Below are 27,170 nucleotides of genomic sequence, written 5' to 3' on the forward strand. Positions count from 1 at the left end.
GTAAAGGGGGGGGGGGGGGTACCATGCGATTTCTTGGTTCTTTAAAAAAGTAGGAAACACAATTACCACCTCCTTACGCGTTTTACAACAGACTAGACGATGAAGACATTAGTGATGACGACTATACACATGCATAACGTGTATTTAAAACATTTAACTATAGAACTATGCAAGATTATCACAATTTATATTTGAAAGGGGATGTAAAACAATTAGAGGACATTTTTGAAGACTTTAGAGATATGTGTTTACAACATTATTGACTTGACCCTTTAAATCATTATACAGCACCAGGATTAGCTTATTAGGATGCAGCTTTAAAAATTAGTAAAGTAAAACTAGAATAATTACACGATCGAGATATGTTACTGATGTTTGTTAAGGCGACTCGAGGAGGTATGTCTCAAATAAGTCATCGACATGGTAAGGCAAACCATGAACACATGAGTCATTACAACACTACACAACCTACTAAATACTTAACGTATTTAGATGCCAATAATGTATATGGGTGGGCTATGTCTGAACCTTTACCTACCCATAAATAAAATGGAGAGAACCAGAGGATGTGGAAAACATTTTACAATGGAAAGATGATAATGATATGGGATGTATGATTGATGAGATTTAGAGTATCCATTTAAACTTCACAATAGTCATAACGATTACCCCTTCCTACCAGAAAACATAGACATCAAAGGAGTTCATAAACTAGTATCGCCTTTTAACAAACGTGAAAATTACGTCCTTTATTATAGAAATTTGAGACAGTGTCTACAGAATGGTATCCATTAAACCAAAGTATATCGTGTTATTACATTTCAACAATCACGTTGGCTTAAGTCTTACCTGGACAAAAACACAAAACTTAGAGCCGTAAAGACTAAGCAACGCGAACTCATGGCATGCAAGGTTGCTTTACTTTGTCTATTGTAGTTTTTACATTTTAACTTCCAATACAGATGTCATTTTGATCTCCTGTGTGGAGGTGTCTCATTGACAATCGTACCACATTTTACTTTTGTATTAACTATATTGGCCTTCAACAAAGTAATACCAGGTTATACAAATACATTAGCGTGTTAACTATTTAAAACACGAAGTATACTGTTCTTCTCCCTACATGTTCATTTTTACCTAATGTAAACCGAAAAAAAAATATACTTTAAAATGTTGTAGGTTATTGGTGAATACAACAAAACTAAACTTAACTTAACTTGTATTTGGATATTTAACTCTAAGTCTAATTTAAAAATTCAACTGAATCTCGTAACTGATTAATAGCTGAACCGATCGAACATGATAACTTTAAAAAGAGCATATTGATGACGTCACTTAGTTAAGGAACCAAAGATGATAACATCTTTTCGCGGAATTTTCTTGAATGAAAATTGTACATTCAAATAATGTTTGAAATCTAAATATGAATTTGTTTTGCATTAGAAAAGAGATAACATTATTGAATTTGGAGCTTTGATGACGTCCATCGGTAGTTTTACTGTCGTAAAAAAGAGGGTATAAAACAGAAAAAAAATAATATAACATAATATGAATATAACATAAAGTGGTGTCTTAAATCATATATGACACGGGTAAGATAAAACACTTGTATACAAGGCTAAACAAGAAATTATATAATATAATCATTATTAAGTACACAGCAAACATTATTAATCTCTGTTTGACATATTTGTATACCAACGACCATATTCTTTCAAAATGTAATATCAAACTCTATTTCCAAGTTAACAAAATTATTTATTTGATAATTATTCACAACTCTTTTTATAAATCCATTTTCTGTCGTATGCATAATGCCATTATCAGTAATAGAAAAAGGTTTGTAAACATCGACTTGAAAAGATAAAATCTTAAAGTGTATATTCAATACAATTCCTTATTCAAAAATTCATAATATTTCCTTTGATAATAACTAGTGGGCCGCTGCCTATCATGTGGACTTATTGTTCACGTGAAAAGTATCAACAACAATAATTGTTGTGTTCACTTGAAAAACCAGGTTCAATCCACCATTTTCCTCATTAGAAAATGCCTGTACTTAGTCAGGAACATGGGCTAGGTTTACAATAATTGGAACATATCCATTGTAATCTGAGAAACGGATATTCCATACCGGTCAAACACTCGTGAAGACTTCGTAAACTTAACGGAGGGAAAATTTCAACTTTACAAGTTTTATCTCTCATTAGTTTTCTTGTGAGCATTAACCCTTAATCAAGGAAATCATGGTAGAAAATACAAGTCATTAAATAGCATATCAACTGTATGTGACACAACATTTTCGATAATTCGATATTAAATGCTCTTCGTCCACATATTGTTTTATTTTGACTTGAGAGTCACTGACGTGTATTATGTGAAAAAAACTAGCGTTTCATATCACACACCTTAGGTAATGTTTTACTACATGTGATCGGGGACTAGTCATTTATTACCTATTTATTGATAAAAGTTGTATAAATTTTTTTTTAAAACAACTAAACACTGGATAAACAGTAATAAAAACTTACGAATACCATGTATACCATTTTTACTATTTATATCTTTATAAAGTCTCCGATACATATTTGGGATATTAAAGCTATTTAATTTAGATTGCTTGTGAAGGTATTTTTGTCCTTTTTTCAGATGTATTTATGTTAGGGCTTTGTTCTTCTTTCTATTTATGTTACTTCATTTACGTGATAAAAACTTTTCAATTTATAACCCGAGGAATCTACTTAAACGTATCCATAGTGTGGTGTTATCTTTTAAATACATAAAAGAACTGCCATAATTTACGTGTATGTTGATCTTGCAATATATACTGTCTCTCTTTATGTACGACTTGATGCACTATCATATACAATGAAGATTACTAAGGATATTGCACGTGTATTTAATATACTTGTTGTTGTTTTAACGCCAGTCCTTTTGTTGCCGTTACCATTTGTTGTCGGAACACAGGTAATGTTTTTTTTATTGATGTATAGTTTAATATTTTGGTTGTTTTAAGAGAAATATTAACAATGTAAAAATTCAAACTTTATTTTTATGACATAATTCACATCTTTGATAACTCGTTGTTTGTTAAATTGTTAATGATTGTCAAAATTCATTCAATATATGGAAAGGATTTTTATTTACCCATGGGTTTGTTGTAAGTCCGCACTATTTGATCTCAGCGTCACTGATTAGTCTTGTGTAGACAAAACGCGCGTCTGGCATATCAAATTATAAGCATGGTACATTTGATAACTATTGACACCACTGGGTAGATGTCACTGCCGGTGGACGTTTCCTCTCCGATATATCACCGATACAGCCCGGCAGTCAGCACGTCGGTGTTGACATGGATATCAATTATATGATACATTTTTTTTTTATAAATTAACCGTTTGAACTTAATTGTACTAAAGTTTGTTGATACATATACGATACGTGAATGTAAATAACAAGACACATTATCGCTAGACTTTGTTTCACAGTCATTTAGTATTTTCGTAATTTATATCGTTTTGATTTGAAAGATAAATCCTAAATGACACGGATAAATTTATGACACCCTTATTTTTAACAACCCATCTTCAAATAACAAAAAGAACATAATCGTTTCCGAGGGTATCACTTCCCCAGTGGCCAGTACTCCAGTATTTGCATGCAAATTCGGATTTATGTTTTAAAAATTGATGTTACAAAATTTGGGAATCATGTTAAATTAAGGAAGATATCACTCTCATGCAAAGCTCTGATTTCTTACCCGGCTTTGGCTATATTTTGTTTGTCCATTTGAGTTACAGCTCTTCATCTTTTAAATGAATTTTGTATTTTCAAATAATGGGGTCTCTAGCATCACTTAAGAGACATGGATTGTCGAAATACGCATCTGGTACCGACGAAAAGAGAAGCGTTTTCGTTATCATACGTGCAAACAAAAGTTCTGTTGAATTAATTTCGCAATTTGTCATCTATATATAAATATAATTACGCCAAATATATGCGTTTGCACAGCAGAAGATGTTTTAAAGACATTTTAATTTACTAATGTTATCAATTGTATTTCAATTTTTTAAGCTTAACAAAAGGATATTATACATTTTCTTATTTTTGACAAAATCTTACAAAATTGAGGATAAGAGGAATAATAAATGTTATCACTTATGATCAGACACTTTTTATTTATCAAAAAACACACAGGTCAAATACTGGTGTTACATTTACATAATATATATACCTAATTCTTTATGTGTGTAAATTCTACATTACAAATCGAGGGATGAATATGTCAACAAGTAAAGACAACTGAATGGATAGCAACACTTATTTCTTCAAAAATGTAATCTAGATTATAACATGTATAATATTAAATCAAGATAACCTGAGTATGTTTTGGTATCATTATAAATGACATAATAATGATAAGGGATGCATTATCATTCATTTATACAAAATGATCGCCGTTAAATCTTATATATTCTACCGTAATCTCAAATAATAAGAACCAGTTCTCAGATTGAATGAGATAGCTTTTATGGAAAACTTAACCGACAAATATATAAATACACGTAACGCTTACCATGTCAGTGCAAGCATCCCTGCTGCTTTTGCGAAAGTATCTATGATGCATTTGTTTAGAGCGCTTGCATTTCAACAACCGCAAACACAAAAATGCCACATAGAGTTATAAATTAATTAGAAAGGATAAATTATGTTAAATGTTTGCATGAGAACTTCCTTAATATAAAATGACAACTTGTTGACGATTATACGATATTAGTGGTAAAATATGATAAAATCGTGTACATAAGACTAATTTAATGATCTATGGATTGGTTCAAGAATTGGATTACTTTTTTTTCTCCTCTTCATATGTCTTTAAGATTTACATATTTTTGTCGATTTGGATGTAGATTGTTCATAAACGAGTTTATCATTGATGGTATTTAATTTCTTCATAGTACAATTGTAATGCTAAAATCAATCTTTCTTTTTGCATTGTAACACAAAACAACTAAATAAGACATGAGGTGTAATAAAGGCAACAATAGTATACCGCTTTTCAATAGTCATAATTCGATTCATCAAAAGCAAACGTCAACATACATTCAATTGGCCTATTTAATTACAACTAGCAAATTCCTCGTTTAATACAAGACATTTGAACTTCTATTATTTATACTGTGATATGAGTCAAGTTATTTTCAGACAGGTCTTGTAGAAAGTGTCGTCATTCGACCTAAGTCTGTATTCAATGTTACACGTTTTCCAAACATGATAGCAATTTATTTACCAAATATAGTCCTAATCCTGTTTCTTGTATTAAATTCAGGTTTTATATTTATTTGTCATTTTAGGAATCAAAATGTGCTTACATAGTGTTTATAATGGCAATATACTGGATCACCGAAGCTTTGCCAATCGCAGTGACGTCACTATTGCCTATAATTCTGACACCATTAGTTGGACTTGGGAGTGCTAAAGAAGTTTCTTCACATTATTTGAGTGTAAGTTATTTCTACAGTTATTATATAGGTATTTTTTCATACACTCAAGTACTATTTTAAGTATGACATGTAAATAATTTGAAAGGGAACAAATATGTGTTTAAACATTACAAATCACATTAAGCACTCAAATGCAATAACAAACCAGCATCATAAACTTTTTACTTAGGAGATAACTGTATTGAATTTGAAGCTTTGCAGACGTCCATCGGTAGTCTAACTGTTGCAGATTATATTAGTGTACCGTGCGACGCGCAGCGGAGACAGGTAAACGGGTATTTGAGACAGTAGAACTACCGAGGGACGTCATCAAAGCTTCAAATACAATGCAGCTATCTCTTTTATAATGGAAAACAACTTTATTATTAGATTTCAATCATTGTTTCAGTGTAAAATTTTCATTTAAGAAAATTCCGCGAAAAGATGTTATCTTCTTTGGTTCTGAAACTTTGTGACGTCATAAGTATGCTTCCGGCTTCGAACGTAATCACTGGGCGTTTTCTGGCATCTAGGCTGCCTCAGAATGTTGTAATACATATATAAGTAGTAATGCATGTGGTATGATTTTATATTTTCTTTTTTGATATTCTTTGTTATATATTTGTTTGTTTTGTTCTGATTGGGGTTGTGACACGGTATTGATGGTTGTATCCCTATTTTGACAATTCTACCTATTATAATGTATAAGATTTAAAATGGAAATGGAGAATGTGTCAAAGAGACAACAACCCGACCATAGAAAAAACAACAGCAGAAGGTCACCAACAGGTCTTCAATGTAGCGGGAAATTCCCGCACCCGGAAGCGTCATTAAGCTGGCCCCTAAACAAATATATACTAGTTCAGTGATAATGAACGCCATACTAATTTCCAAATTGTACACAAGGAACTAAAATTAAAATAATACAAGACTAACAAAGGCCAGAGGCTCCTGACTTGGGAAAGGCACAAAAATGCGGCGGGGTTAAACAAGTTTAATATGTCTGTTTTGTTTACGCATCGTTATAATTAAAATGGAACTTGATGCGACTGTCATACAAGTGAGAGGTTAAGCGCTATAAAGCAAGGTTCAATCCACAATTTTCTACATTTGAGAATGCCTATACCAAGTCAGGAAAATGACAGTTGGTGTCAAGTCGTTTGATGTGTTTATCATTTGATTTTGCCATTTGAATAGGGACTTTCCGTTTTGAATATTCCTCGGAGTTCAGTATTTTTTAAAATTTTAAAATTTATTTTAATTCAATTTGAAAATGAAGATTTTTAGATGCAACATTTTAAAACTATAACAAACACTAAGCCGTGTTCCGAGGACTAGTTGATTTGTGTAATGACTTCGTAAACATGTAGTGTGAGTTCTGTTTTAGGATACATCCATGTTATTTCTTGGTGGACTCATCATTGCCGTAGCTATTGAACATTGGAATATACACAAACGATTGGCCTTGGCTATTCTAATGTACGTTGGAACTGAGACTCGATGGTATGAAAACAATAATGTAATTTGTACTCGTCATTGGTTATTTGCAATGGATGAGTCATTTAAGTTGTTAGTATTGAAATAAAAAAAAAAATATGGTATAATTTCCAATAGGACAAACTCTCCACAAGAGACAAAAATGACACAGAAACTGCTGATATTTTTTTTCTTTCAATAATTAACATCTTTGTCGAATTGAAGATCTAGAATTCATTATTCTCTTATACTTGACGATGAAATGTTATGTGTGGCTTAGAGCCAATCAGCATGCCAGCCAAGTTGAGTACGTGGCTTTATCTGAACATGCTCAAAGCATACATTCTTTGTTTGGAAAGGGTTTTTAAAATTTAACCATTTAGTCATTGAAATCAGAGCTAGTGGATTAGCTCAGTAACGGATATTTCACTAGGAGTATATTGATATTAATACATGCAATATAAATGATATGTATAACTGCTACATATGCTTAGTTGTATTAGTGAAGCTCGATGCCGTACTATTTTGAAATTAAACTTTTAATTCCCCGAGGGTATCCCCAGCACAGTAGCTAGAACTTTTGTGCTGACATGAATTGTCATTGATATGGTCATATTTATAAATTAACTATTTACAAAACTATTTTTTTTTAATACTAAAGCTTTTCTACCTCAGGAATAGATTACCTTATTTGTGTTTGGCAAAATTTTCGGAATTTTGGTCCTAACTGCTCTTCAACTTCGTACTTTATTAGGTCTTTTTTATTTTTTTTGGATTCGAAAGTCGCTGATGGGTCTTTGTAGACGAGGCGCTCGCCTGTCGTTAGTGCAAAATTCAATCCTGGTATCTATAATGAGTTTATCTAATACAACACTTACTGTAAAGAAATGCATTCAGCACGTACACACGAACATAACATACGTAATAAGGGCAATATTGATTCATTTAATGGTAATTGTTCATCCCTGATGATAACATACTAAACATGCGACAATATTTGAAGGTTGATGCTTGGTCTGATGTTACCCACTTGGTTACTATCCATGTGGATCAGTAATACAGCAACAACGGCCATGATGATTCCTATAACAAACGCCATACTGTTACAGCTAAAGGAAGCAAACGTCCCAATCGAAGAAATTGTAACAGAAGGTAGAACTTTGAATATACATTATATTTTAAAAAAAAATTAAAGGGCTGTTTTTTTCGTGAAGAATGATTCACGTTTTGTGTTACCGAGTAGTTTTTATAACTTTAACTGCTAACAGTGTGCCTAATTATCAGGCGAGTTAAACTTGAAACTAATTCTATATCCAAGGGATTTCTTTTGAAATCAATGGTCATTTGGTTAAAGTTAAAATTGACTGTTTATTTTCGACTTGAAATCTCCTTTACACCTTTTCATATGCTTTTGCCTCTCTGAAAGATTCTAGGTTGAAAATGCACTCAAGACTATTTTTCTGAATTTCAAACTAGCGTAATACGAATATTTGTAATCCCATACAATTTGGTATGAAAGGCATTAATATAGAGTCGTTGTGATCATTTATTGAACATAACATAATCATGCATCACTAGATTGACAGGATCAGCCTACCCTTCAAAGGGAACCTACGATCACCATATGCATGTGTGTATAGTTTTAGTTGCTCAGTTAGATTCCATGCAGTGTGCTGTGTTTTTTATCTGTCCGAAGTGTTTGTAATTTTGACCGGACATTTTCGCTTATTCGTTGACTGATTTCTACGTCAGGAATATGACAGTAGTTCACCATTCATTTGATGTGTTTAAGCTAATAATTTTACCATTTGATCAAGGACCTTTCGTTTTGAATTTTTCTCGGAGTTGAGTATTTTTTGCGATTTTACTTTTTACATGACTCCCTTGCATCACCCGTTTCATTTAAACATCAATACTATTCGTGTTGCTACATTTAATCAAAATATGTTTTGAATGAATAATGTATTTGTCTGATAGATAAAGCTATGTATACGTTCATCGTAATAGAAAGCATAATTCTAAATTGATAGATTACTAATCAAATAATATCTCTTCACAGTTTATGATAACGATGCACTTAAGTTAGAAGATATAGAAGTTAATGGTGTCATCAAAGAAAATGGTCAACCTACAAGTACCGATATAAAGAAAACAGATAAGTATGGAAAATATTGTATATTTATTCAAGTATACATTGGAACTAGTTCTTATTAAACGTTAAAAAATGTGTGCTTCATGTTTATTCAAAGCCAAAAACAGGTCCGAAAACTTTAAAGGTACATGTCACTGATACAAATGTGTGCTACATGTATATTCAAAGCCAAAAACAGGTCCGACAACTCTAAAGGTACATGTCACTGATACAAATGTGTGCTATATGTATATTCAAAACCAAAAACAGGTCCGACAACTCTTAAGGTACATGTCACTGATACAAATGTGTGCTATATGTATATTCCAAGCCAAAAACAGGTCCGACAACTCTCAAGGTATATGTTACTGATACGAATTGCTTTTTTGTGTATCCTAATCTTATAAGTGGCTTTAGAAAAAAAATGTATGCAGATTGTACTACTTTCTTTCCATATTTGATGAATTATTTTCATGAAAAGATTTAGTATGCTTTAAAAATAAATAACGTTGGCCGCTTTGCAATCAGCATTATTGTCATCATACTTATCATCATAATACCTGCCTCTTTTGTTCGTATGAAACATATTCAGAATAGTCGTTACCCACTAACACAAACTCGTAGAAATAATTAAATGTCTGGCAAACGCTTTGTGACTGGTGATCGCAATCTCTATATTATCCCTTTTTTAAAGATTCCGAATTACTTTTCGTTTTTGCTTTTTGTTTAAAAGTGTTCCAATTACAATTACTTGATAATACTTCATGTGCTGAATACTTGTTCATCATTTTTTTCTATATATTTCAGAACTTCAAATTACAAAGCTGAACCTGAAGACAACATGAATCAAACTGAAAACAAAGCACATCTCGAAATATGTAAAATGATGTCGATCTGTATAGCACATGCCGCAAACTGTGGTGGCCTTGGGAGCTTGACCGGAACTGGTCCTAATGTTGTTTTCAAAGGACAAAGTGATATGTTAGTTTACCATTTACATTAGTAATTTCAAATGTAGATTCATGTTATTGGCAATAAGTTTCAAAGTGACTTGTAATTTCTAGCCCCATACTTTGTTGTTAAAATATACGTTGTTAAGGATCTTAGTTATTACTCTAGTTGTTTAAACATTCTAACATATTAGATTTGAACATGCAATAGTCACTGGTATCTCTAATTCAACGTTATTTCAACAGACCAATACTCGTATCTAGACTCTGAACTGAAAGTTGGTGTTATCGTTTAACCCTTGAAAAAAGTGATGATAAACACAAAGTTATGTATTTATGTGACGTTTATATTATAACAAGTATTTTGTTCAAATATAAAACATATTCGTTCAATTTATAGATACTTACAAGAATATAAATTGTGATGGAGTTTGTAATGATCTTATTTTATATATTTTTTGCGATGGCAGGAATATTAAAAAAAAAAATGAAAACAACGCGTTTAATAATTTCTTTCGTCCGAAGAGCTTTTCTTGATTTACCTTCATCAGGAACGCATAAAGTCAAACATTTAAAATCCGAAGACGTATAAGTACAGACAATTGACTTGTGTTTGTAATGGTGTTATTATTAGTTTTTGTCTAAACCAATATTTTGTATAAAAAAAGTTTTGTGCGTACAGTTGTTTTGAATCATGTAAATTGATTATGTAGCGGATTTCTTTATCTTATCTTGGATTTCAGTATTTTTGTGATTTGACTTTTTTACGTTTTGAAAATAAAAATAAGAATAGATTAACCAGATCATGATAGACCTAAAAGTAAACACACACAAAGACAAACACCATAAAACTCATTATAAGAACCTCGAGTAATTCGACTATACTGACAAATAAGAACAACGTAAATTGTATAAAATATAAAGAGAATTCAAACCACAAACGAAATAAACAGACAATAGCTCAGCACAAAATGGCCTATCGAACAAATTCCACAAATCGGGATCTATAAATAAAAATTGGCCCATAGGACATACACGTATTAAGTGACAACAAATTCCACAAATCGAGATATATCAATAAAAATTGGCCCATCGGACATACACTTATGAAGTGACAACAAATTCCACAAATCGGGATATATAAATAAAAATTGGCCCATCGGACATACACGAATAAAGTGACAAAAAATTCCCCAAATCGGGATATATAAATAAAAAAGTAACAAAAAAATCCCCAAATCGGTATATATAAATAAAAAAGTAACAACAAATTCCCCAAATCGGGATATACAAATAAAAAAGTAACAACAAATTCCCTAAATCGGGATATAGAAATGAAAACCAACTTCATCTCTAACAACGAACATTAGACATAACAAAATATGCAACCGGACCAACAAAATAAACTTTATCACTTGATACACATACGAAATACTTGAGATAACATTATGTTTTATTCTTTTCAGCATATTCGAGAAATACGGAGGAGAATCGCCGGTTACCTTTTCGTCGTGGTTTGCATTCGGTTTACCAATATCTGCTATAATGTTATTATTATCCTGGATATGGCTTCAGTTGTACTTCTTAGGAAAGTAAGGAATATACAATAGCTAATGTTATATTTATGTTTATATTGTTTTCAATATAGATAAGTAAAATTGTTTTATTTAAAAAGATAAATCATACGAAAACAATCTTTGTAATACTAAGTCTTTTAATGTTTCAACGTCAACTGAAACATAGAAACATCATATGTTCACGAACGGTCTAGTATTTATCGTTGTCGACAAGGTGTAGTTCGTGAAATTCAATTTCAAAAACATATTTACTGTAATTCTATTCTTTGAAATTTCTATTGCAAGAAGAAGCCCGCAAAATCGCGGCACAGTTAGGCAAGTGTTAAAGCAAATAAGTTTTTTTTTAGTTTCGCGGACAGTAAGTCAACTGAGCTTGCGCAAAAACGTATAAGACAATAATCGATAACGGTCTCTGAATTAAATAAGTTTTTCAAAAAATGGCGTTATCTTTTGAAAAAGAGTTTCAAAGATAAACCTAGAGAGTACAAAACACTACAAGTATACGTCAAATAACAAATAATTCCGACTTGGTATGGTTTCAGAGGAAATGCGTCCCAATAAAAATTATCTGTTCCTTAAGTAGTACAGATTTTAAACTTATTTCCGAAAGACCATGCTTTTGGATTGTCAGTTAGAACTCCAGCAATGTTAACACGTAATTTTTTTTTGTATTGTACTTGAAGAGGTTGTTTGCAGTTCTGTTCCGGAAATGCTGAGTCTAAGTCAAGAATCAAGTCGCTTTTGAGAAAAGAATATGCCAGCCTAGGCCCAATTGAGTAAGAGTATGCGTTAGCTGAAATATTTATAAGTAGATAGATAAACTCTCTATTTTGTTGTTTTTCTCTTGCCTTTAATATGTTTTTTTTTTGTTGGGTTCGAAATAAGAGGCGGTATTGAAACTTCCAAAGTTAATTTTGGATTTGTATGATACTTACTAGAACACACAACCGTCATATTCCTGACTTGGAAGAAGTGAATTTTTAATAAGGTAATTTGGTTAGGGCCGTCAATTGGTGACCACGTATATACTCGTAGAGGTCCTAGATTTAATACAGCTACTGTGAATTCATTACATTCGTTGGATATCAATTTTCGTTGGTTTCGTGAATACAGGTGAACCACGAATTCAAATGCTCAACAAATAACATATTTCAAGGGGCTTTGTATACAATGATTGGCAAAACCACGAAATCAAATATCAACGAATATGCAAATTTTCCGCAATCCACAAAAATTACATACCCACTTAAATAAATGAAACGACAGGATCATGACTTGATTTCATAATTCTTCTTTATACATATGTCGGAAGGACTAGTTTCGTGTACGATGAATCCCTAATGGGAGAGGGGGGGGGGGTGATAATTATCCATTACAAATCCATAGCGGGATCGGTACACATATTACAGGATGTTTTGTGTAGGTTTTTTACTAAACCAAGAGCTCTGAGTGATACGCTAAATACAGCATTTCCTTTTTATGTTTTATGGACATCAATAAAAACAAATGAATGTAATAAAGTTTCCGTTGAAAGTAAGGTCAATCAGAGACCACATGACTTAGGAATCACAATACGACTTTCGACAGTTAGCCAAACCACTACCATTTATGACCGTGAATTCTTAAACTAGAAAACGTAAATGAAGAAAAATATCAATCGAAGAATCCAACAGCCGATTCGTGTACAAAATAAAAAGAACGGAAAAACAATATGGTAGACGGTGATAATCAGGCTGCGGGGTTCAACTTTCTGATCGCAACACTCTCCATTAAAAGGAGACACTGGTGTAACATAACCACTTCATTAAAACCTTTACAAATCAATTACAAAAGACTTTTCGTCCCAGAGGGTATCACCAACCAAGTAGTCATGAATATCAATAATGTGGTCATTTTTATAAATTTCTTGTTTACAAAACAGCAGAATTTTGGATCCTCAATGCTCTTCAACTTTGTACTTCTTTGGCTTTTTTAATATTTTGATATGAGCGTCACTGATGAGTCATATGTAGACGAAACGCGCGTCTGGCGTACTAAATTATAATCCTGGTACTTTTGATAACTATTGACACATGACAAAGAATAATTATCAAAAGACTAAAGACACAACGTCCCGAGATAAGAGCACTCGAAGTCACTAACAGCTGGTTATAGGCAATGACAACCAAACAAAATTAATCAAGCTGTCTGCAGACTATGACATATCAATCAGTGAATTAATGGATTCAGCGTACATATGTGAACAGGGCCATTAAAGATATGATAAAGAACTTTTACTTTATTGAAATAATTTCAGTTCTATAACTTAAAAATACTAAATGTGTTGTTTTGAAGGCTGTTAATTGCATTTTAATATATGTTCTTTTTATGTCGGTTATTGTTTGTTACTGGTTTCGACTAAGAGTTTCTATTTTTTTTTTTTAATATTTTTGTGTTTTTAAGCTGATCTTTTGTTACCTGCATTACCATCAAATGTAGATATGTAACAGAAAATATTAAGATGGTGATAATTACTAATGACATAACTATTCAATATGTTTAATTATCCGATGGTACATTTAAGGCATTCTTGTACATTGTCTTTCTTTTTTATTATTTGTATATAATTACATTAAATGTATGTTTCACTATTATACGTTATTATCATTGGCTAACTGTACATCACGTGTTATTCCTTAAGCAGTTGTATCACACAATAAAACTTTTCATTTAGGATGACACGAGGTCCCACAATAAAGTGCACAGGTAAATGAAATAAAAACTTGATAAAAGGCGTGTTTTCATGATCCTATAGGTAAAAATGTAATTATAAGTATTGAATGCTTTTTTTTTGTAACTTTATAGGGTTGTAAAAGCGTTGACCGTGCGCACATTTTTAGTATGAAGCGATTCTGCGCTTCATACAAAATGTACTTCGGTCAACGCTTTTACACCCCAATAAATTTACAAAAAAGAGCATTCCATTCTTAAATGCATTTTGTTTCAGCTTTGATAAGGCCGCCGTATTTGGTCACTTTGTTCCCCTGGCATTGTTGTGGATAACAATAGACATTTTGTTGTAGCTTTTCTCAGAACGCCGTAATTGGTCACTTTGTTCTCCTGGCATTGTTATGGATAACAATAGACATTTTGTTTTAGCTTTGCTCAGACCAACATAATTGCATTGGTCACTTTGTTCTCCTGGCATTGTTATAGATAACAATAGAAATTTTGTTTTAGCCTTTCCCAGACCGCCGTAAATTGTCACTCTGTCTCCTGGCATTGTTATGGATAATAATAGACATTTTGTTTAAGCTTTGCTCAGGCCGCCGTTATTGGTCACTTTGTTCTCTTGGCATTGTTATGGATAACAATAGACATTTTGTTTAAGCTTTGCGCAGGTCGCCGTAATTGGTCACTTTGTTTTCTGGCATTGTTATTGATAACAATAGACATTTTGTTTTAGCTTTGCTCAGGCCGTGGTTAGTTGGTCACTTTGTTCTCTTGGCATTGTTATGGATAACAATAGACATTTTGTTTTAGCTTTGTTCAGACAACCGTAATTGGTCACTTTGTTCTCCTGGTATTGTTATGGGTAACAATAGACATTTTGTTTTAGCTTTGTTGAGGCCGCCGTTATAGGTCACTTTGTTCTCTTGGCATTGTTATGGATAACAATAGACATTTTGTTTTAGCTTTGCTCGGACCACCGTAATTGGTCACTTTGTTCTCCTGGTACTGTTATGGATAACAATATACATTTTGTTTTAGCTTTGCTGAGGCCGCCGTTATAGGTCACTTTGTTCTCTTGGCATTGTTATGGATAACAATAGACATTGGCGATGGAGGTGGATGGCATAATATATTTCCACCTAAGTAAGTAAAACAAATGTGCTATATGTTTTCAATACAAAAAGCTTGATCTTTAAATTTCGTGTACTTGCTTTCGTTTCGAACCCCATTACCTAATTAGGGTATCGAAATATGATACCTTGGGTTTCACCTCTACAAATAGTGATAGTTCTCATGTCAAAGAAGGACGTCCATAGATAATGATGCAAGGCATCATTCTTGTCCGTATCTAAATTTACAATTTTGTAGTTGTGGTTTAAACTTTCTGACCTTTATTACAGGAAATCATATGCAGAATCTAATGTTTCAAACTATGAACTCTTTGCACTGAAAAGATATGAAATATTTTTTTATTGGAGGTTAAATACACTACAATTTATAAATCTGATAAGTGTTCGTCAAACCATATTAAGTTTCCTAAGTCTACGATGCTCGGTTTCTCAGTGAAGTATAAACGGTGTTTTTATATGTATAGCAATGTTATGTCTGTGTCTATAATGACTATTATAAAATTGTGAATGGAAATTGGGAATGTGTCAAAGAGTCAACAACCAAATATGCTATTAATTCAGTGATAATGGACGTCATACTTAACTCCGAATTATACACAAGAAACTAAAATTAAAAATTATACATGACTAACAAAGGTCAGACTTGGGACGGGTGCAAAAATTGCGGCAGGGTGAAACATGTTTTTGATATCTCACCCCCCCCCCCCCCCGCAAATGTACCTCTAGCCAATGTAAAAAAAAAAACGCACAACAATACGCGAGAAGTCCGAGTCCGATGTCAGAATACGTAACAAAAGAAACAAAACAAAATGACATTATACATAAATTATCAAAGGACAACTAGCAGTTACTGACATGCTAGCTCCAGAACTCAATTAAACTGATTGAAAGATTATGTCTGCATCATATGAATATCAAGCCCAATCCCTCCCGTATATCTATTTAAAGCTGATATCTTAACTTTTCAGAACAGTTTCAAACTCTACTCCAGCTATATTATTATCATGTAGTTTGTTTATATTTAACTTTTCAGAACAGTTTCAAACTCTACACCAGCTATATTATTATCATGTAGTTTGTTTATATTTCCGTCAAGACTCCGAACATTTTCCGAAAAAGGTTAGTATTAATAAATCTGTATTATGAAGACTTGTTTGGTCTACTAGAATAAAATGATAAGATCGTAAAATTACTTATGCGTTCAATATTATAAATTAAAGCAATGTTTGTTGTTGGTGGTTCAAATGACAGAACTGTTAGTTAGAACCTCAATTTCCTCTTTAAATCAGTAAATTCCGTTGTGAATCGAATTTGTCTTCAATTTTAACAAAAGGAAAATGAATCAATGAGGGTATTTACAGACCGTCGTTAGAGATAGACAGACCCATTCATTACCAAAATAGAAAAGAGTAAACAAACAAATAACAGTCCACATACAAAACATATAAAACTTAGTACTGAGGAAAACAAACCCTACTAAACACTTTGTAAGTCTGGACAGCTAGAAAGCATATAATCACTGTTGATGCTAGTTTGACTGTATTAAAAAAATACTTAACTCCGAGAAAAATGTAAAACGGAAAGTCCCAAATCATATGGCAAAATCAAATGATAAAGCAAATAAAACGAATGGAATAAAACTGTCTTATTCCTGACTTAGTACAGGCATTTTCAAATGTACAAAATGGTGGATTGAACCTAGTTGTTTAGCGCTAAACCTCTCATTTGAACGACAATCGCATGAAATACCTTAATATTGACATCGATGCGTAATCAAAGTGTCACACAAAAAGGGGTAAAACAACACCCGTCGTGATCCTTATGTTATTCCAAAACCGGTAAATAGTCTTATTCGCTAGGTCACGTTCGTGAACAGGAAACGGTATTGTATTACGACAGAATAAATGAGCATATCCGATATCATCAATATAACGGATATTCCATAACAATCAACAAACTCTTGATGGTGTCCGTGAAATTTACGAAGTAATGATTTCAACTTCACTATTCGGAACTCTCGGTTTAAAAATGACAAAGTCACAATTGGGAATCTGAAATCATCTCTTATGTCGTAAAGGTTTGTTTCCGACCTACCCTAATAGTCAATTTCTAGATATAAAACCTAATCAAATGGCAAAATCAAATGCTCAAACACATCAAACTTATGGATACCTACTGTAATATTCCTGACTTGCATTGGTACAGGCATTTTCAAATGTAAAAACAGGTGGATTGAACCTAGTTGTTTAGCGCTAAACCTCTCATTTGAACGACAGTCGCATGAAATTCCTTAATATTGACATCAATGCGTAATCAAAGTGTCACACAAATAGGGGTACAACAACAACACAAACTAGACCAAAAACTAGAGTGCTTTCAGGTGCTCTGGATGGGTAATTATATATTGTTCCCCATGTGGCACCCGTCGTGATCCTTATGTTATTCCAAAGCCGGTAAATAATCTTATTCGCTAGGTCACGTTCGTGAAAAGGAAACGGTATTGTATTACGACAGAATAAATGAGCATATCCGATATCATCAATATAACGGATATTCCATAACAATCAACCAACTCTTGATGGCGTCCGTGAAATTTACGAAGTGATGATTTCAACTTCACCATTCGGAACTCTCGGTTTAAAAATGATAAAGTCATAATTGGGAATCTGAAATCATCGTTTATGTCGTAAAGGTTTGTTTCCAACCTACCCTAATAGTCAATTTCTAGATATAAAACCTAATCAAATGGCAAAATCAAAAGCTCAAACACATCAAACTTATGGATAACAACTGCCATATTCCTGACTTGCATTGGTACAGGCATTTTCTTATGTAGAAATTCTATTTATGCACGAATCACTAAGGGTTAACATATACTTGATGCTTTTGCCGTCCATTTTCTAGAAATAGAGTGACGATACACACAAGCAGAAGAGAAACTGAAAACTCTGCCAAGATGTTTTCCAGAAGTCGTCGCAATCTGTGTTCATATGCGAATTTAAATGGTATAAATGCTATAGTCCTAGAACGTTTTTGGGGATATATCAGGAAGATATCGTTAAAAATTAGGCGATACAAGAATGTTTGTATTCATCGGCATAAAAAAAGACAAGCTTTACAATATTTCTGTTTAATAAAATTGATATCTGTTTTCAACAGACAATTACAAAATCTCATGATTTCTTGTTGTGAAATAATTTGAATATATATATATGAATTTTTAAATTTGCTGTGTTGTTTTGCAAACAGGACCAATACCTCCTTTGCTTACGTGGAAGATAGTGGAAAAAAAGTTACCATGGGGTGTGGTTATATTGTTAGGCGGGGGATTTGCCCTTGCTTTCGTTAGTCAGGTACTTTTTGTTACCATGTTGAAAATTCAATCTTTACAAAATACCGATAGATTATCGATCATTTACTACTGAATATCAGCACTAGTCATATCAATTATGTTAATGGCTTTAGAACAAGCAATATTCTGTATTGTTGCTATTTTTTTTTTATCTTACTGAGTGATAATCTACTTTCTCAGCACAGTAGATTGATAAGGAAAAAAAAGAGAAATAACCATCGATATAGTTAAAGTAAAGTCAATATCATGGTCATGATGGTATATTTTCACTTTCCAATATTTTTGTTGAATTTCCATCGATCATTATGAAAGAAACATTAGTTTTCCTGTAGAGTAAAATTTATATTCTGAAATATTGTATTAAACCAGCAGACAATTTAAGAACTAATAATGTGACTGTAATTATTTCAACCTTTCAAATAACAGAGTTCCTTATTGTTTTCGAATATGATGTTACAATATTATATCTTTATAGACGATGCTATTTTTTGTAGGAATATGGATTATCCAAATGGCTAGGAACACAATTGGCTGTGTTAAAACCCCTTGACCCATGGATTGTGAATATGATATTGTGTATTATTGTGGCGGCAGCGACAGAGGTCACAAGCAATGTTGCAATGTGCACACTCCTGATGCCGATTTTGGCTGAACTAGTGAGTATATTTGTATATGTTATTTTAGAAGCACGCTTGGACATGTTTTTTGAAGTAGACGCATCCAGATGATGGAACACAAGGACTCGTTCCATTTGGAGTTCCTTCAAGTCCATTATATTTTGTTAAAAACTAGAATGTGGTCTTTTCTTCGACGAACGTGTAATGTAAAAACAATACTGTGGCCGCGTATGTAATAATCAATAACAACGTATAAGTACTCATTCATGCTCATTGTAAAACATCAACTAAGTAAAAACACACATGTACACATACACATAAAAAAGACGACGTGAAGATTTCAAAATTCAAGTGCTTTATTGAGATCAATCTATGAATCGTCCGAGTCTAACGTTAAATTGGGGTATACTGTAACAATTATATTTACAAGCATTTATTATATATTTGTAGTCTTTACAACTGGAAGTCAATCCGCTGTACTTCATGTTTCCGGCAGCTATTGCGACATCGTTTGCTTTTATGTTACCCGTGGCAACACCGCCAAATGCTGTGGTATTTGCCTATGGATACCTGAAAGTTATAGACATGGTAAGAATTGTTGTATACGATTTAGTATATGTGTACTAGATAGTAGATTGATTTAAGGAATGACTGTAATAGTTTGTCTGTCATTGAGGTGCATACTGAATAACCCATTTTAAACTGGAGTAAATAATGAAAAACATATTGATGACGACAAAGGTATGTCTATGTCTATGAGCTGATAAGCAAAACAAAGTCAGACAAACAGAAGACGGGTTATATTCAAAATTCAATTATTGGTGTACTAACATCAAGTTTGGTTTATAATTCATCCGGAAATGTAGAATAATGGTACTTTAACTAAAAGGTATTTCAAAATTGGTATAATTAATCTGTCAAATACACTTCATTGGTCATTTATGCAACAATGCAACGATCACAATGTGAGTTTATTTTTGGTTCTAATACAGTTGTTTGGTTATTTCTATGACAGAAATTCGTTGTGATTTTTTTTGTCCGAATACAGTTGATATGTTATTTCTTTACCAATTAGAGCAATTGTATTTTATTTATTATTCCTAAAAAAGTGGAGAGTAAAATCACAAAAATACTGAATTCAAACAGGAAAGTTCCTGATCAAATGTCAAATCAAACGCTAACACTGATGAATAACAACTTATTCCTGACTTGGAAAAGGCATTTGCTTGTGTCGAAAATAGTGGATTAAACCTGTTTTAAAATTATTTAGCCTCTTACTTGCATAATAATTAACTGAAATATCTGGAATAAACCTTTACCTTTTTTTGTCGTGTAGCATAAAGTTTAAGCATCCAAGAATGTTATTTATGCAACTATTCAGCGTGGAATGCCAAATCCAACGTCAAATAATGGCCGCCATTACGTGTTAACAACGTCGTCTAGTGAAACGTATCACTGAGCGCCGAAATCGCTTCCGGGAGTGAGCAAAACAAGCAAACACCATAGGTAAAAATGTCCCTAATAAAGCTACGCCACGAAATAGCCTAAATGCAGTGCTTAAAAGTGGCATTAAAACACCGAAAATCCATTATTAAATCAAATTTAATTGGTTATTTCTCGAACAATTAGTTACATATGATAACAAAAATAACTACATTGATAAATATTCAAGATGAAATATAACAATGTTTTATTTCAGGTTAAAGTTGGTTTTTTGATGAATATACTTGGAATAGTTGTACTGGTTATAGGAACGGAGACGTGGGGAGAATCTGTGTTTGGTTTCCATAATCAACCAGACATCTTTAAGCATGGACTAAATAACACTGACATTATAAATAACACTTGCATCTGTAACGGAAGTCTACTTTTGTAAAAATAAAAATCCTATTTTTAGACCGAAGTCAATTCATCTTTGTTTCATTAAGTATTTGCAAAAAGTTAAATCACAAAAATACTGAACTCAGAGGAAAATCTAATCGGAAAGTCCATAATCACATGGCAAAATCAAATGACAAAACACAACAAAAACGAATGGACAAGAACTGTCATATTCCTGACTTGCAATGGAACATTGTGTTCGGCTGGTGATAGTTTTTTGTCTGTTTGGATGGGTAATGACCGTTCTCTCGTTTTATAAATGATGGTTGTTATCTCTTTTTGTTGGTTTACTGTTCTTGTCCTCTAGTCGTATGTGTAATGGCCATTTTCACCTTTTTAATTTGTGATGGCCATTTTCACCTTTTTAATGTGTGGTGACCGGTTTTTTTTCCCTGTTATATGTCTAATGGCCGTTTTAACCTATTGTATATGCACTGGCCGTATTCTTTAGTTTTATATGATATGTCCGTTTTTTACCGTTGAAAGTCTTGTTTTCTGTTGCATGAGCTATAAACGTTTTCTCCTATTATATGTGTAATGGCCGTATTCTTATGTGAAATGGCTGTTTTCTCTGGTCTTATGTGTGATGGCCGTTTTCATTTGTTATGTTTGAAATGCCCCTGATGTTTGATGGCCATTTTCTCCTGATATATGTAAAATGGCCTTTCTTTCCAATTGCTATGTAAGTTCGTTTTTTCTTTGTTTTTTTTTTGTCTGTTGCGTATGTTATTGTCGTCTTCTCCTACCGTATGTTTAATAGCCGTATTCTCTTGTTTAATGTGTAAATGGCCGATTTCTCCGGTTTTACGTGTCATGACCGTATTCTCTTTTAAAATGAATGTTTTCTCCTTTTGCTTGTGTAAAAGCCGCGTTATCATGTTTTATGTCTTCTGTTATATGTACAACGGCTGTTTTTTTCTCCTTTTGTATGTCTAATGACCGTTGTCTCATGTTGCATGTGTAATTGCAGTTTGTCTTCTTGTACACGTAATGACCATATTCTCTTTTATTGTATAATTGTAGTTTTCTCGTTTTGTATGAGTAGCCGTTTTCTACATTTGTGTGTTTTGGCCGTTTCCTCTTGTTTTATGTGTAATTTTCGTTTTCTCTTGTTGTATGTGTAATAATCGTTTTCACCTGTAATATATGTAATGGTCGTATTTTCTTGCTTTACGTGTAATTGTCGTTTTGTCTTGTTGAACTGTACGTCTAGTGGTACAATGTACTCTTCTCCTGTTGCACGTGTAACGACCGTATTCTCTTATTATACTGAAAACTATATGTCGCCATCTGTAAAACAGACATAACAGGTTAGGTGAAGGTTTGGGATCCCGCTTACAGGTTTAACCCGGCCAAATTCTATATGTGTACATCGACCAAGCACTCTAAAATCGAGTAGATAACTACAGAGTGGCTTTGAACTGATTACTTAAACGAAGAGAAACTTAAGTTATAACAAATAAAAAAACAAGAATGGGTCCATAGTACACGAATGTCCCACTCGCACTAAGATTTTCTATGTTTAGTGGACCATGAAATTAGGGTAAAAAGTCTAAATTGGCATTAAATTAGAATGATCATATCATAGGGAACATGTATACTAAGTTTCAAGTTGATTGGACTTCAACTTCATCCAAAACTACCTTGACCAAAAACTTTAACCTGAAACTTGCACTATCATTTTCTATGTTTAGTGGACTATGAAATTGGGGTAAACACTCTTATTTGGCATTAAAATTAGAAAAATCATAAAAATATTATCATAGGAAACATTTATACTTAGTTTCAAAATGATTGGACTTCACCTTCATCCAAAACTACCTTGACCAAAAACTTTAACCTGAAGTGGGACGGACGGACGAACGGACGGACGAACAGACGGACGCAGACCAGAAAACATAATGCCCCTCTACTATCGTAGGTCGGGCATAATAAAGTGCCGATCCTAAATCACCATTTTCACTGAATATACTATACTTTTCTAATGTAGAATTATAAATGAACAGAAAAACAATTCATGATTTTGGAATAATATTAAATGGATTGTTTTGAAAACCCTGTGATATAGTAAATTGATGCAAGCATGTTCATATTGTTAATTCATTACACAAATGCGTGTTCATTAAAAGAAATTATTTTGCATTTTCAAGTCGAAACGTTTTTTTTTCGTCATTCTTTATTCTACAATGGTAATACTCGCATATGACAGTGAAAATGAATCATATCGATTCGCACGTTTTCTATACGGATGACATATTCACGTGGAGTAGTACATTTAAGTAGTTTTACAACATACTTAAGTCACACTTCGTGAAATACTTTGGTCTATAAGTGAGTGTACATTTTTTTCATCTTACTAGAACATAATCAAAAAAGTTGAATAAAACAATTGACAATACAAAAAAAAGACCACTATTCTTGTTACAAACATATTCAGTACTACAGATACATGTATATATAATAATTATTTATCAACTCGACAATTCTTAGTTAGAAGATGCTGCACACGAAAGAGGGTAGATATGTATTGGAATATTTAATATTGTAAACATCATAAGGGTCTTTATCTTAGATCCTCATAAAAAATAACAAGATTGTTATTGGCAGGAAATGGCCACAGCATTTATTAAAAGATATGATATATGTACTATTATATGAAATGCAATTTGTGATATGATATATGCACTATTATATGAAACGCAATTTGTGATATGATATATGTACTATTATATGAAATGCAATTGTGATACATGTAGATCTATGAACTAAAATTAACTGATAAAAATGCATATGTGTCTTTGAAAATGTTATATGATGATCGCCGAATATGTTTGAGGTGGCAGACCATATATAAAAAGGGGAAGTTCAAGATAAGCTATTAACCCTGGAAATCAGAGGCTAATGCTATCATACGATTACAATCAGTCTGTTAACTGCAAATATGTTATCTAAGCGCAGCGAAATTTGCCATAAATCAAGCGACTAACCCTGGATATCAGAAGTTATTGCTACCAACGCAAAGTTTACATGTTTGAATGTAGATTTCTTTCCAAGTTATCAATTCAATTTCTATATGCATGTAAGTCCACTCCTCGCCCAGGATTCGTCTTTTTTCTTGAATGACCGTCTCGTCATTAAAACTTTTGTACATCTTTCCCTATTGAGTGATGGTTGAATCGATGTATACAATACAATTCTGAAATAAACAATCAAAACAAAACAGCAGTATCTTCCGTAGGAATTGCATTCTACTATTACTAATTTAAGGGAGGGTGGGCGTGTTTAAGAAGATAAATCTATGGCTAAAAATGCCTCTGCTTTTCCTAAATGTCGACGTCAAAAGGAGGATTATGGGTAAATCGATCACTTGCAAAGATCGATAATCCAACTAGAAACCAAATACTATTACTTGACGAAGTAGTATAACGACGGACAGTGGTATGAGCACTACCGATAACTGATTTAAAATTTAAATTTTAAATCCTATTATCTTAGATGCTCATAAAAAATAACAAGATAATTGTTATTGGCTGGACATGGCCACAGCATTTATTAAAAGATATGATATATGTACTATTATATGAAATGCAATTTGTGATATGATATATGCACTATTATATGAAATGCAATTTGTGATATGATATATGTACTATTATATGAAATGCAATTTGTGATACATGTAGATCTATGAACTAAAATTAACTGATAAAAATGCATATGTGTCTTTGAAAATGTTATATGATGATCGCCGAATATGTTTGAGGTGGCAGACCATATATGAAAAGGGGAAGTTCAAGATAAGCTATTAACCCTGGAAATCAGAGGCTAATGCTATCATACGATTACAATAAGTCTGTAAACTGCAAATATGTTATCTAAGCGCAGCGAAATCTGCCAAATTGGCGGTGATGCGGCAATTTTTGCCTACAGTTAAAATTTTCACAGAACCGTCAACCGACAATAAATTGGGGGGGGGGGGGGGGGGAGCTGCGCATAGCTGTGCGATTTCCAGCAAAATTTGATTAAAATAATTTCTGATAAATGAATATGCCATTATACGGTATAAATTGTAAATTAACAAGCAACTATTTGTATTATTTATAAAACAGCCCAATAACGCCGATGTTTCGTTTAACTGTTCACTAAGATCATATATAGGCATTTGTTACAGACAACGAGTCAACTAAAAAAATTCAAAGCATGGAATAGTCGTCTGGAAAAGTAATGCTTAATAGAACGTCTTAATAGAAATTGTTGTTTCTAGGGCTCCCTGTATTAAGTTCAGAAAAAAATGTTCTTCTCTTTGTTAAATACACCCCATCTTCTGCTAGAGACTCTGTTTAACCGATGCCTGCACTTGTCCATACATTACAATTCCCATTGTTTGAAGACCGTCATTGCAGTCTTGGCAATAAAACTTGAGACCAAATCAAGTTGTATCAGGCAAATCAATATATAACCTTGACATAAATTGAACAAGCTGATTAATGAAAGTAACCTAGTTTCATATTTTATATATATCATTTCCCACTGTGCACTATAATATAGCTGAGAGGATCTTCAAATCTTTGCATTATATTAATGCGATTCTTTACCTTAGAGATAGTTAATCCATCGGTAAAAACAAACCTACCATCAAATTTTCGCTCCTCCCGGTCGTGTTCTTGCTTCCAAAAACACATTCTTAATAATTAACGACCTAACAATCCAAACCCTTATAGGAGAATCAGCAACATACACACAATTAAATGGGAATACGTATATGTAACGCAAATATGCACCCGCTTTCAAACGACCTAAATATCTTTATTGGATAATCCATCAACGACACATGCTATCTCCATATATATATATAGGAAGATGTGGTATGAGTGCCAATGAGACAAATCTCCATCCAAGTCACAATTTATAGAAGAAAACCATTATAGGTCCATACCTATGTTGAATGAGTTCGACAAACAACGAGAATATTTAATACCTAAAGCATGTATAGATATTTTGAGTATTGCAGAAAATTGGTATTTAGTCAAACTAGCTAACCATCAAAAGACAAAATAGCGTTCCACCTACTACAAGTCTATCTGGCAAATAGTAAAGCAATAAATGCCACTGGATAAATACATTTGTCTAATTGCGCAGGAATGTGTGTAGTTAACCCTATACCAAACTGATCGGTCTTAGATGAAACCAAATGAATTTCTACATATTTCTTGTAAATTTTGACATCATTCTTGTTTAAAGCATGATTTGTAGAACATGCATTGCTCATATTTTGAACTGTTAACTCCCCAACCATGCATAAAAAGACCACGTCAAGCCAAGGAAAAAACCGCCTAGAATAGCCTAGCTTTGTATGCAGAACTTCATATACCTGATAATATTGACAAAATACGATGCAATATTTATCTTAAAAAGTCAGCCTAGTATCCCTCTGTAGCAACCTTGAACGCTCAAAACCATCGCTTACTATTAACTTTTAGTAAAGTCTTCATAATAATTTAGCTTATTGTAAATGCTAAGCCTGATCATATGAAAGTTCATATTAGGAATGTCTGGTATAATAAATGCTTCCGGTCCAAACGTACGGGAACAGATCACCCAAAAACGAGACAGAGAATCTGCACCTGCATTACTTGAGCCTGGAAAATACAACGCGCTCGAATCTGAAAATATTTACTCATTAATTACAATACTAGAGGACGAATCAACATCCTTACTAACTTTGATTTTGATATTTGCTTGTTAATTATCAAATATAGTGCTTGATTTTAATATATTCTTAATAAATAAAAAAAATGTTGCTAAATTGAGAGGTTCAAATTAACATTTATCAATTCAATAAGATTAAAAGTATCCGATCC

At 32.7% G+C, this 27,170-nt stretch overlaps 1 protein-coding gene across 2 annotated transcripts; it reads left to right on the forward strand.

Moving 5' to 3' along the window:
- The first annotated feature begins 2,857 nt into the window (after nucleotides 1-2,857).
- Nucleotides 2,858-21,324, forward strand: LOC143076392 (Na(+)/citrate cotransporter-like). Of its 2 annotated transcripts, XM_076252131.1 has the most exons (14): nucleotides 2,858-2,967; nucleotides 5,355-5,504; nucleotides 6,871-6,986; nucleotides 7,963-8,111; nucleotides 9,019-9,118; nucleotides 9,898-10,071; nucleotides 11,507-11,632; nucleotides 12,301-12,393; nucleotides 15,368-15,472; nucleotides 16,493-16,578; nucleotides 18,709-18,812; nucleotides 19,306-19,467; nucleotides 19,879-20,016; nucleotides 21,128-21,324. In XM_076252131.1, exons 1-14 carry the CDS (start codon nucleotides 2,869-2,871, stop codon nucleotides 21,302-21,304), a joined length of 1,779 nt encoding a protein of 592 aa, XP_076108246.1. In that variant the 5' UTR covers nucleotides 2,858-2,868; the 3' UTR covers nucleotides 21,305-21,324. The 2 variants fall into 2 exon arrangements, with proteins under 2 accessions (XP_076108246.1, XP_076108247.1); XM_076252132.1 differs by lacking the exon at nucleotides 15,368-15,472.
- Nucleotides 21,325-27,170: the final 5,846 nt, after the last annotated feature.

This window comes from Mytilus galloprovincialis, chromosome 5, assembly GCF_965363235.1.
Source record: "Mytilus galloprovincialis chromosome 5, xbMytGall1.hap1.1, whole genome shotgun sequence".
Taxonomy (NCBI): Eukaryota; Metazoa; Mollusca; class Bivalvia; order Mytilida; family Mytilidae; genus Mytilus; species Mytilus galloprovincialis.